At 45.9% G+C, this 13228-nt stretch overlaps 1 protein-coding gene across 1 annotated transcript in view; it reads right to left on the bottom strand.

Annotated features, from left to right (window-relative positions):
• The window catches only part of LOC126236824 (glutamate receptor ionotropic, kainate 2-like), a 238785-nt gene that overhangs the window by 179842 nt on the left and 45715 nt on the right, over nt 1-13228 (bottom strand). The window contains exons 2-3 of the mRNA XM_049946424.1: nt 12300-12516; nt 9182-9361 (exon numbers count right to left, since the gene is read on the bottom strand). Of these exons, the coding sequence (XP_049802381.1) occupies nt 9182-9361; nt 12300-12417 (298 nt within the window). The 5' untranslated portion in view covers nt 12418-12516. The remainder of the gene's footprint in view (nt 1-9181; nt 9362-12299; nt 12517-13228) is intronic.

Here is a 13228-nt window from a genome sequence, read left to right as displayed (position 1 = left end):
GTTTTTAGCAAACAGAACACAGTATGTTGTTATCAATGGACAGACGTCTACAGACATTAAAGTAACCTCTGGCGTGCCACAGGGGAGTGTTATGGGACCATTGCTTTTCACAATATATATAAATGACCTAGTAGATAGTGTCGGAAGTTCCATGCGGCTTTTCGCGGATGATGCTGTAGTATACAGAGAAGTTGCAGCATTAGAAAATTGTAGCGAAATGCAGGAAGATCTGCAGCGGATAGGCACTTGGTGCAGGGAGTGGCAACTGACCCTTAACATAGACAAATGTAATGTATTGCGAATACATAGAAAGAAGGATCCTTTATTGTATGATTATGTGATAGCGGAACAAACACTGGTAGCAGTTACTTCTGTAAAATATCTGGGAGTATGCGTGCGAAACGATTTGAAGTGGAATGATCATATAAAATTAATTGTTGGTAAGGCGGGTACCAGGTTGAGATTCATTGGGAGAGTCCTTAGAAAATGTAGTCCATCAACAAAGGAGGTGGCTTACAAAACACTCGTTCGACCTATACTTGAGTATTGCTCATCAGTGTGGGACCCGTACCAGATCGGGTTGACGGAGGAGATAGAGAAGATCCAAAGAAGAGCGGCGCGTTTCGTCACAGGGTTATTTGGTAACCGTGATAGCGTTGCGGAGATGTTTAACAAACTCAAGTGGCAGACTCTGCAAGAGAGGCGCTCTGCATCGCGGTGTAGCTTGCTCGCCAGGTTTCGAGAGGGTGCGTTTCTGGATGAGGTATCGAATATATTGCTTCCCCCTACTTATACCTCCCGAGGAGATCACGAATGTAAAATTAGAGAGATTAGAGCGCGCACGGAGGCTTTCAGACAGTCGTTCTTCCCGCGAACCATACGCGACTGGAACAGGAAAGGGAGGTAATGAAAGTGGCACGTAAAGTGCCCTCTGTCACACACCGTTGGGTGGCTTGCGGAGTATAAATGTAGATGTAGATGTAGATGAAGTCGATGCCTGGGACAGGATCTTATATTCTAACAATTTATCTTTTGCCCTACCGTAAAGGTGTGTTGCGCTATCGCTGATTTTTCAAAGTTTTTATGCTGGGCGCGTCATATATGTTCAGAGTAGCGCTCGGCTACGCTGAGGATTACACTCTCTACATAATTTCCGCTATTTTCACAAAGCACATTCTTGACAAAAGGCACTTTCTGGTCAACACTGCTTTTGACTGGACGCAGCAACTCCTTAGCCGGCCGCTGGTGGCCGAGCGGTTCTGGCGCTACAGTCTGGAACCGCGCGACCGCTACGGTCGCAGGTTCGAATCCTGCCTCGGGCATGGATGTGTGTGTTGTCCTTAGGTTAGTTAGGTTTAAGTAGTTCTAAGTTCTAGGGGACTTATGACCTCAGCAGTTGAGTCCCATAGTGCTCAGAGTCATTTGAACCAACTCCTTAATTTTCCGCGGAGGTTGGAATACTGGTCTAACACCATATTTACCTAATACGCGCCCAATCTTGGTAGAGGTCCCTTCGCAGGATGGAAGCAGTGCTGTGGGTTTATCTTCTTTCACTGGAAGGATGCGTTTAAACTTCCACTTAGCAGTGAATGCACCTCTTATTTACTGTTGTTTGTATCCGTTTCTCCTGAACAAGTTATCAATGCGTTTTGAGTCAGATCGGGTGACCACGATCTAAAATTGTCCACGCTCTGTATAACAAAGTAGTCAGGACACAATGCTTCTGTGCTGAATGTTGGAAAGTGCGCTCTTTTAAATGCGAGGGGTGTTCCATAAGAAATGCAACACATTTTTCTTAAACCAGTGAGCCGTGGTGCGCCTTTTCTGGCGCACCAGCTCTTTGGCACGACTATCGACTACCCGGCTGTACTACCATCTTTGCTCCTGTTGCGGGCTGCCGGCGGGTATTTGGGGTAGGGAGGTTGGTCGTCGCACTTGCTACGAGGCGCTAGGACGTGCTTGAGGGGACGACGGAGCAAACACGGGGCTCGGTCTACCTTGCAAGACGGTCGCGTGTTTGTGGTGGACCTGTCTGATGTCAACTTCGGGCGCTGCTCGTCGCAATATTTTTAGCCCTGTTTTCTCGGAAAGACCCATCCCTCGAGACAATCTCGAACAACGCTCTCCATCGTACGTGTAAGTGGTTTTGGTGCCCTCGTTCCGTCAAACAATTTGCGTTGCAGCGAGTGTATTTGTTAGTTACTTGTTTCTAATGTTCGTGTTGTCGAAGTAAGAGCAGCCAGCAGAGTCTGTGTGACTGTATGCAAACCAGCAGTTACTATTTGCTTTAAAATCCGCTGGTTGTTTTACTATTAAAAGGCAGATTAGGAAGAAGGCGTGCCTGTGACTTTGAGTTATTGCCATCAAGCGACGTCCCGGGTATATCGCTCTCTACTTGTAACACACCTCCGTTACATGCGCCATTTTTAACGCTACATATAGCGTCCCCAACTTCCTAAAGTTCATGTCCTATAGGAGCTGAAGCGGGAATATCCCACGATATTCCACAACAAATTATGCATTTTTTTCGATCGAAACTGGCCGAGAAAAAATGTGAACCCCTCCCTCCTCGTAAATTTCTGTATGCGTCTGGTTTCTTTAGACTCAACGACACAATCTTCATCTAACTGCCGTGGGACCAACAAGTTCAAGAACAGCAACTTACCTTCCGTTTCTACTAACAGAGAAAATCCAAATTTTGACTGCATGGGATTCATATGGTCCAAGACCTGATGCAGTGTAACCACTCCGTAAGGGCAGATTAAAATCGTGTTGCCCAGATACCATCTCCTGAAGAAAAAGTTGTTGCTTATCTTCGAAAGGCTGAGTTGTAGCTCAGACATGACGCTGTCTGTACACCAAGAGAACTTTGTACAAGGACTCTGCCAAGAAATACTTGGTGTAGGAGCCGTGTTTTCGTGCTGTTAATCGCGGAAAACCGACAGCAGTTCTACATCTATATGGTTACTCTACAAATTACGCTTAACTGCCTGGCAGAGGGTTCATCGAACCACCTTCATGCGAATTCAACTCTTAAACAGCGCGCGGAGGAAACGAACATCTGTATCTTTCCGTGTGAACTCTGATTTCCTTTATTTTATTATGATGATCGTTTCTCCGTATGTAGGTCGGTGCCAACAAATTATTTTCGCGTTCAGAGGAGGAACTGGGTGACTGAAATTTTGTGAGAAGATCCCTCCGCAGCAACGAGAAACGGCAATGTTTTAATGAAGTCCACGCCAAATCATTTATCACTTACGTGACACTCTCTCCCCTATTTCTCGATAACACCGAAAGCGCTATCCTTCTTTGAACTTTCTCGATGTACTCCATTAATCCTACATGGTAAGTATTCCACACTGCGCAGCAGTACTCCAAAAGAGGACGGACAAGCGTAGCCTAGGCAGTCTCTTTAGCAGACATGTTGCATCTTCTAAGTGTTCTGCTAATAAAACGCAGTCTTTGGTTCGATTTCCCCCCAATGTTTTCTCCGTGTTCTTACCAATTTCAGTTGTCCGTAATTGTAATCCTATCTCGATAGCACTCAACACGTGTGAGTAAAGAGCTACTTGTGTTTCACAAGAACGATGTTTTCTAAATCCGTGTTGACAGTGTGTCAACAGACGGTTCTCTTAAAGGTAGTTCATACTGTTCGAACACAATATATGTTCCAAAATCATGCTGCATACCGACGTTAATGAAACGGGCATGTAATTTATTGGGTTACTCCTATTCCCTTTCTTGTTGGTGTGACACGTGTGACTTCCCAGCCTCTGAGTACGGATGTTTGTTTCTTTCAGTCTAATCTAAAAGCCGTAAATTCAATTAAATACCTAGGTATTACAATTACGAACAACTTAAATTGGAAAGAACACATAGAAAATGTTGTGGGGAAAGCTAATCAAAGGCTGCGTTTTATTGGCAGGACACTTAGAAAATGTAACAGACCTACTAAGGAGGCTGCCTACACTACGCTTGTCCGTCCTCTTTTCGAATACTGCTGCGCGGTGTGGGATCCTTAGCAGGTAGGACTGACGGAGTACATCGAAAAAGTTCAAAGAAAGGGAGGACGTTTTGTATTATCGTGAAATATGGGAGAGAGTGTCACAGAAATTATACAGGATTTGGGCTGGAAATCATTAAAAGAAAGGCGTTTTTCGTTGCGACGGAATCTTCTCACGAAATTCCAATCACCAATTTTCTCCTCCAAACGCGAAAATATTTTGTTGACACCGACCTACACAGGGTGGAACGATCACCACGATAAAATAAGGGAAATCAGAGCTCGTACGGAAAGATTCTTTCCGCGCGCTATACGAGATTGGAATAATAGAGAATTGTGAAGGTGGTTCGATGAATCCTGTGCCAGGCACTTAAATAATGTGCAGAGTAACCATGTAGATGTAGATGTAGAAGCGTGCAGTGGTATATCATTGTTAGGTATGGACCTATTGCATCAGTTCAAAAATGCCTCTGAGCACTATTGGACTTAACATTGAGGTCATCAGTCCCCGAGATTTAGAACTACTTAAACCTAACTAACCTAAGGACATCACACACATCCATGCCCGAGGCAGGATTCGAACCTGCGACCGTAGCAGCAGCGCGGTTCCGGACTCAAGCGCCTAGAACCGCTAGGTCACAAGGCCCGGCTATTGCATCAGCATACTCTGAAAAGAACCTAGTTGGTATACAATCTGGGCCGAAAAACCTACTTTTATTTAGTTATTTAAGTTACTTCACTACCCCGATGATACCTACTTCTAAGTTACTCATGTTGGCAACTGATCTTGGTTCGAATTCCACGTGTACTGTTTGTTTTTAGTTGGTCGTGGCAGTGTCCGGTGATGTGTTGTCGCGACTTGGTGGTCCAAGTCGCCCCACTTTATTGGGACGGCTGACAGACTTGCGCCAGGAGGCTACAGCCGTCCAGTTGTGGATATTGTTAGGTTGGTCGAGGATTTCAGCTGCCTTTCCCGTTTTGCGCGTGCGCATCCATGACCATTTCAGAAACACTCGGGCTTCATTTAAATTTATAGGCTGCTCACAATCGCAATGATGCTCCTCTAGCGCCCGACGTAATATGAGCCAAATACGTTGTTTTCTGTGTACCCAGTTTACGCTACTTGCGGTAAACCATTATAGCACATGTTTATTCTACACTACTGGCGATTAAAATTGCTACACCAAGAAGAAATGCAGATGATAAACGGGTATTCATTGGACAAATATATTATACTAGAACTGACATGTGATTACATTTTCACGTAATGTGGGTGCCTAGATCCTGAGAAATCAGTACCCAGAACAACCACCTCTGGCCGTAATGACAGCCTTGATACGCCTGGGTATTGAGTCAAACAGAGCTTGGATGGGGTGTACAGGTACAGCTGCCCATGCAGCTTCCATATGATACCACAGTTCATCAAGAGTAGTGACTGGCCTATTGTGACGAGCCAGTTGCTCGGCCACCATTGACCAGACGTTTTCAATTGGTGAGAGATCTGAAGAACGTGCTGGCCAGGACAGTAGTCGAACATTTTCTCTATCCAGAAAGGACCGTACAGGACCTGCAACATGCTGTCGTGCATTATCCTGCTGAAATGTAGGGTTTCACAGGGATCGAATGAAGGGTAGAGCCACGGCTCGTAAAACATCTGAAATGTAACATCCACTGTTCAAAGTGCCGTCAATGCGAACAAGGGGTGACTGAGACGAGTAACCAATGGCACCCCATACCACCACGCCGGGTGATAACGCCAGTTTGACGATGACGAATACACGGTTCCAATGTGCGATCACCGTGATGTCTCCAAACACGGATGCGACCATCATGATGCTGTAAACAAAACCTGGATTCATCCGAAAAATGACGTTTTGCCATTCGTGCACCCAGGTTCGTCGCTGAGCACACCATCGCAGGCGCTCCTGTCTGTAATTCAGCGTCAAGGGTAACCGCACCCGTGGTGTCCGAGCTGATAGTCCATGCTGCTGCAAACGTCATCGAACTGTTCGTGCAGATGGTTGTTGTATTGGAAACGTCCCCATCTGTTGACTGAGGAATCGAGACGTGGCCGCACGACCCGTTACAGCCATGCGGATAAGATGCCTGTCATCTCGACTGCTAGTGATACGAGGCCGTTGGGATCCAGCACGGCGTTCCGTATTACCCTCCTGAAGCCACCGATTCCATATTCTGCTAACAGTCATTGGATCTCGACCAACACGAGCAGCAATGTCGCGATACGATAAACCGCAATCGCGATAGGCTACAATCCCACCATTATCAAAGTCGGAAACATGATGGTACGCATTTCTCCTCCTTACACGAGGCATCACAACAACGTTTCACCAGACAACGCCGGTCAACTGCTGTTTGTGTATGTGAAATCGGTTGGAAACTTTCCTCATGTCAGCACGTTGTAGGTGTCGCCACCGGCGCCAGCCTAGCGTGAATGCTCTGAAAAGCTAATCATTTACATATCACAGCATCTTCTTCCTGTCGCTTAAATTTGGCGTCTGTACGACGTCAGCTTCGTGGTGTAGCAATTTTAATGGCCAGTAGTGTATCTTCTAACTTAAACCACTTGCCTGAAAGTACGTTTTCTTGTGTTACGCGGTATCAGTAAGTATCTTCACATTCGCTACAAAATATTTTGAACATGTCTAAAAGAACATACACCACAAGGAATCAGCAGCTTTGATACATGTCATATATTGTAGGTGGAGTTGGGAGAGAGGAAAGGAAAGTGAAGGGACTGTTGATCTCAGCTGCATTAGGACTGTAGGCGGAATCAGCGGCGACGAGTGAAGACGTGTGCCAGACTGGAAGTCGAACCTGGGATCTCCTGCTTACTAGGCAGTTGTGTTAACCATTGTTCCACCCAGACACAGTGTTACCGCAATTGCGTGGACTGTCATGGTACGCCTCTCCGTCGACCCACATTCCCACCCGGCGCCACGTATCCACAGTCCCCCTCCATGTCCTTCATGGTCGCTACTGTGACATCCCGGCAGGAGGTCGAACCTAACTGTGCATCCGCACTGAAGGTGGTGGATTCCTTCCGGTTCTAGGTATATCAGTTACATGAATGCGTAGTGTCTGTTGTTTCGGACGTGTCCTCAATGCACGTTCTACCTCCGACGGGAAACTCAAAGTAACGAGCATGGAGGACAAGGGTGGGGATTGCGTATAGGTGGCGCTGGGTGGAAACGTGGGGCGGTCGGCAGGCCTACCGAGGCAGTCGTCGCTATTGGGACAAACATTGTGTCCAGCATGCGCAGTAGTTAACGCAACTACGTAGTAAACAGGTGAGCCCTGGTTCGGGTCTCCGGCGTACATTTCGGTTGTCGACACACTGATTCCGCAAAAGGTCCCGGTGCAGCTGACACCAATAGTACCTTCCCTTTCTTTTCCTTCCTACCACCTCCCCCTCCCACCAACAATTTACATAATATATGTAATACATTCTCGGTATTCTATCCGCGTCAGTTCTGGATAAAATCTCGAGCTTCCGACGGTTACCTCCATCGTCATCGTCAGGAGCTGACTGTCTTCACTGCTGCTGTGGTAGCCTTATTTATATCCCGTGGACGGCTTCTGATTGCTCGGCTTATGATTGGTCGGCGATTACGTACTGCTGTCGCAAACGATATCACAGTGTGCACCGGTGGCTTCACCGCTTCCGTTGGAATGTAAACCTTGGAAGGAACGTCTCTGCTGCTTCTCTGCAGCTCGTTTCCATGCACAGCTCAGATGGTATCCGCTATCGCGGTTACAGTTATTTTGGCTCATTCTTATTTCAACAGCCTCCTTAATAACAGTATCCTAGTACGTGGAGGTATGGGACAGAATTTTTTGTTTCGTCGAAAAATATTTTATGTATGTTCGTGAGGCTGTGCTCCGCAATTGCCGATTTCTCCAGTTCTCTATTATTAATATGACGTTGACGTTCTGCACAGCGGTCGGAAACGGTACGAATCGTCTGACCTATATAATTGCTTCCAGACTCACAGGGTATATTATAAACTCTAGGGACCTTGAGGCCGAGATTGTCCTTAACAGGGCGCATTTTCTTACAAGGGAACCTCCCTATCGCACCCCCCTCAGATTTAGTTATAAGTTGGCAAAGTGGATAGGCCTTGAAAAACTGAACATAGATCAATCGAGAAAACAGGAAGAAGTTATGTGGAACTATGAAAAAAATAAGAAAAATATACAAACTGAGTAGTCCATGCACACATATGCAACATCAATGATAACACAAGCTCAGGAGCGCCGTGGTGCCGTGGTTAGCGTGAGCAGCTGCGGAGTAAGAGGTCCGTGGTTCAAGTCTTCCCTCGGATGAAAATTTTAATTTTCTTATTTTCTGCCAATTGTCTCTCCGTCCGTCCGGTATATTTGCTGGATTAATATTGCCCACGGAATACATCTCTCGTCCAAAGTAGCGAACAGTCAACTGCCAGCCAGGGAGCCTCGTTAGGAGGAATACTCTCTTTTCCGTGCGTTGTAGTCGACTGACGTCGTGTGTTTCGAAGTTTGTTTAGGTGTAGCATCCCCATACTACGGCGCAGTTACCTCGCATCGGACGGACAGATAATAATTGTCTGAAAATAAAAAAATTAAAATTTTCACGCGAGGGAGACTTCAACCAAAGACCTCTCATTCCGCAGCTGCTCACGCTAACCACGGGACCACGGCCCTCGTGAGATCACTTGCTCCTTAAAATTGCCTATGTTGTGCATGAACTACTCAGTTCGTATATTTTGCTTATTTTTTTCATAGTTCCACACAACTTCTTCCTGTTTTCTCGATAGATCTGTGTTCAGTTTTTCAAGGCCTATCAGCTGTGCCAACTTATAACTACATCTGAGCGGGGTGCGATGGGGAGGTTCCCTTGTTAGGAGGACGAAAAATCGGTCAGCTCCTGACGATGAGGATGGAGGTAATCGTCGAAAGCTCGAGATTTTATCCAGAACTGACGCGGCAAGAATACCGAGAATGTTTTACATATAAGTACCGTCGCGAAAAACTTCGTTCCCAATTCATATAATATGTTATTCCTATTTCTTTCCTTAATTTATTGTAACCAGTTTAGATGAAAAAGGTGTCTAGCGTAGTTAGCGTGCTCTGTGCATGCTCCCTGGGAGTTATCGCCGGCAAGAGAAGCGGAAGACTCACTCTTCCTGCCGGTGCCGAAGCTGTCGAGCGCGCTGACGGTGACCTCCTGGGCGTCGAGTAGGGGCCGGCGGTCGAGGCGGCCCAGGATGGCGTCTGCCCGCGTCTGCATGTTGATGGCCGCCACCGCAGACCGGAACGCCTGCACCAGCGCCGGCGGCCCCGACTCGTCGAACACGCCAGCTGGGCAAACAGTTGAATAAAGTGCGTATTACGAGTGCCTCGTACAGCTGGTAAATGTCTATTCAGACTGTTACACCACGAGGTTGGGAAACTTTACGCGTTAATGAGAAATTATTACTTACTTCCGTTGTCCCTCTTTGGCCACTTTTGCCCTGAATTTTTCTCATATTTTCACAATAATAAATAGTTTGTGCAGACTTGTCTCTTTAGAAGATACAGACTCTGTGTACTGTTGCATCTCACTATCCGTAGATGACAACGAAAGCAGGCTTGATTATCTAACTTGTCAATAGAAAAATTTGGAAATTTGTGGTAAGGTCTTATGGGACCAAACTGCTGAGGTCATCGGTCCGTAAGCCTACACACTACTTAATCCAACTTAAACTAACTTATGCCCGCATCTCGTGGTCGTGCGGTAGCGTTCTCGCTTCCCACGCCCGGGTTCCCTGGTTCGATTCCCGGCGGGGTCAGGGATTTTCTCTGCCTCGTGATGGCTGGGTGTTGTGTGCTGTCCTTAGGTTAGTTAGGTTTAAGTAGTTCTAAGTTCTAGGGGACTGATGACCATAGATGTTAAGTCCCATAGTGCTCAGAGCCATTTAAACTAACTTACGCTATGGACAACACACACACCCGAACTTCCGGCGGGGGAGAGTCGCCTCCGCTGCTTCCATTTGGTTGCCTATGCACGAAAATCGTGTCTGCAAGTTCCGTCAGGGGTACAACTCTCCTTGTTCAGGGCTGATCGACATTAGTACTTCCTTAAAGCGTTTATTAATGATTATATAAACAGTTGCAATATTTATTAGACTTGGTAACAGGTAGGTTTGTATTGTGGCATTCATCGTGCAAACATTTATAGAGCATATGTTGCCACTCAACGTTTATTATTAAGACCAGGCACTGTCAGTGCAGCCTCAGTAGGGCAGGCCTCAAAATGAACTTGTAAGAATCGAAACTAGTGGCCTAACAAATACTGCAACTGTTGACAGAACCGTTAATAACTGTTTTAAGGAATTTAAATTAAGTTGCTGTTCCCTTTCAACGAAATGTTGAAGCTGAAGTATTAATTCTTCCACTTGTAAATGCAGACTGCAGTTTGCTACAGTACAGACACTGCACGCCAGGATTGCTCATGTCAGTACACAGCTCGCTAACTATACTGTATTAGTTGAGTAATCATCCCAGCCTCTATATCTCGTTGTGATTGCCTAACCTACAGTACAGTCCTAGCAATGACAGTCTCGCTACATGTATTCAACTGTCAGAGGTGTCAGAACGATTTTGACTTCCAACTCGGCCGTTCCGGGGCCGGGGGTCCCTTACCTCTAATTGATACACTTACCCTTCTACAGCATCGCTGAAAGTTTGTAACAAGGTCAACGAATCACCCTCTATATCTGGGCGACCGAATGAACACATAAATATTTCCAGAATGCGAATATATTGCTTTAACCTCCATGCCCCCTTTGTCTGAAAGACATGGGAAAGAGCTACAAAGGCAAATGTATTCTCGTCCATCCCGCTTCAGTTTAACTGGCCGTTAATAACGTATCATGAAATTTTTGTTCGTTTTGTGCTCTTACCAGCGGCTGATCTTTCGCAGTTGTGCAATGCGTTGTGCGTGACTGCCATATCTAACATCATCCAAGGCAGTGAAACGAAAATGGTCTCATTTCTCAAGTTCCCACCAAGATATTATGGAGTTTTCCCTTCATTACCAGGCAATTTCCGGAACTTAAAAGGCTCTCCCAAATATCCTCAGTTGGGAAATCTTTTGCTCCACTCCTACTCCCAGTCCACCAGAATATGGCTGAATTGGAACCGAGATCTACAATGGACTGACTTCCGGGCCACTAACAAGAAAAAAGAAACTATTACAATTCACTCACGCATACATACTTCTTATTTTTATCCGAAACAAAGTTCTTCCAGAAACAAGCTGAAATAGGTGCAATACCGAAGTTCTGGCTAATCGTTTTGGGAGTTTTTCCACGGTTATCAGGCAAATTCCAGATTGGCAGTCCCCTTCCAGGCATTCACAGTGAGCAACATCTTCAATGAAATTTGACTGAAAAGGCTCAAGACTTGTACCATCTCCTGTCCTGTAAACTTCAGTAGGGAATGAATAATTAAAAATGAAAATAAATGCCAATACGGTAGTAAAACAAAACTGTGGGAAAACTGGAACAGAAGAGAACCAAAGCATTTTACATATGATCCTACAGAAGAATGCTGAAAATTAGGTGGCCCGGTAAGATAAGGAATGAGGAGGTCCTCCGCAGGGAAAGGAATGTATGGGAAACACTGACAAGAAGAAGGGACGTCTGTTAAGACGTCGTGAATAACTTCAACTGTAGAATAGAGGACAGCAGAGGCTAAAAACTGTAATTCGTGGCCAAGTTATTAACAGAAACAGGAACATTTCCACCCAGAACCAATGATCAATTCGCAACAATTCTGTAGCAATAGTCATAGTTACATTTTTGGTATTTGAGGTCCGCCAGTTATGCAAAACACCGTTTTCCTCAGTACCCAAACATGTTTCGGCACCACTGTCCATCATCTGTGGGTTATCACTTTTATTTATTCTGCAATGTGAACATTTTTGTTACATGATTATAAAATTATCTGCATTTTTAGTTCAAACAACAGATCGTTTCTTTTTGTAAATATCTTTACATTTGGTGAACATGAATTTTCTGGACCACTTTTGTGATAATTATTACAGGTAGCTCGTCACCTGCAACCAAACGATGTTGATGAGAAAGTATTTTTTTTTTCTGTGAGTTAACCTACCTTCTAGAGTGGCGCGCCGCGTCAAACCAGTCAAAAGACTGATGAGTCACAAAAAAAAAAAAAAAAAAAAGTTAGCTGGGGTTGACAACAGTGTTCTCTCAATGGCCCAGGTACCTACGGACATTCCTAGGCAGAGACTCACCGATGCGAATACTATAAACTGGTCTGCGCGCGGCGTGCGTTTCCAGAAGACATCCGACCAGCAGCGTCCACAGCCACGCCCACGTGCAGAGCGGGTGAGCGGTGCAGAGCCGCCACATACTGCCCGAAGCTCTCACCAGCTTCTAGCGAGACTCATTGCATGGTGGCCTGGCGGCATGGCGCCACTGCAGCTTCAGGAGGGTAAAGAGGCCAGCTACCTGCAAAAAGACACAAAGAGTGCTTCACGATCATGTCTGCACTGTATTCTTTTTAATGAACAGGTTCTAGGCGCTTCAGTCTGGAACCGCGCGACCGTTACGGTCGCAGGTTCGAATCCTGCCTCGGGCATGGATGTATGTGACGTCCTTAGGTTAGTTAGGTTTAACTACTTCTAAGTTCTAGGGGACTGATGACCTCAGAAGTTAAGTCCCATAGTGTTCAGAGTCATTTTTTAATGAACAGGAACCTGCACGAGACTGTGGGAAACGATAGATTTTAGTGTACTATCGATATTATTAGACACAGAGCACAGGCTCGATCTGAACAAGAGGAAGAAGGAGATCGCATGTCGAGATAGTTTAAGGAACCAGCACAGTATTCACCTCAAAAAATTCTGGAAACATAGGAAAACACAATTCAGGGTAATGTGTCCTCAGTTTTCTGGTTGTGTCGCTTTTGAAGAAGAACTCGAGCTTTCGATGACTTCCTTCAGTGTGACCGTTAGGAGCAAAGGGCTGTGGCCCCTTCCGATACGAAAAGCACCGACCGCGGCATCGCCAAAAAATACACTTGTCGCGGTGCTTCTCTCGATCGGGACCAGAAACTTAGGGTCATCGAGCGCCACAGCCTGACCTGCAGTGCCCTACAACGACGATCACTTCAGGCCGTACTTCATCCCATCAAATCCTAGGCAATAATCACAGAACGGAC

This window comes from Schistocerca nitens, chromosome 2 (assembly GCF_023898315.1).
Source record: "Schistocerca nitens isolate TAMUIC-IGC-003100 chromosome 2, iqSchNite1.1, whole genome shotgun sequence".
Taxonomy (NCBI): domain Eukaryota; kingdom Metazoa; phylum Arthropoda; class Insecta; order Orthoptera; family Acrididae; genus Schistocerca; species Schistocerca nitens.
This window is presented reverse-complemented; position numbering and strand designations above follow the sequence as displayed.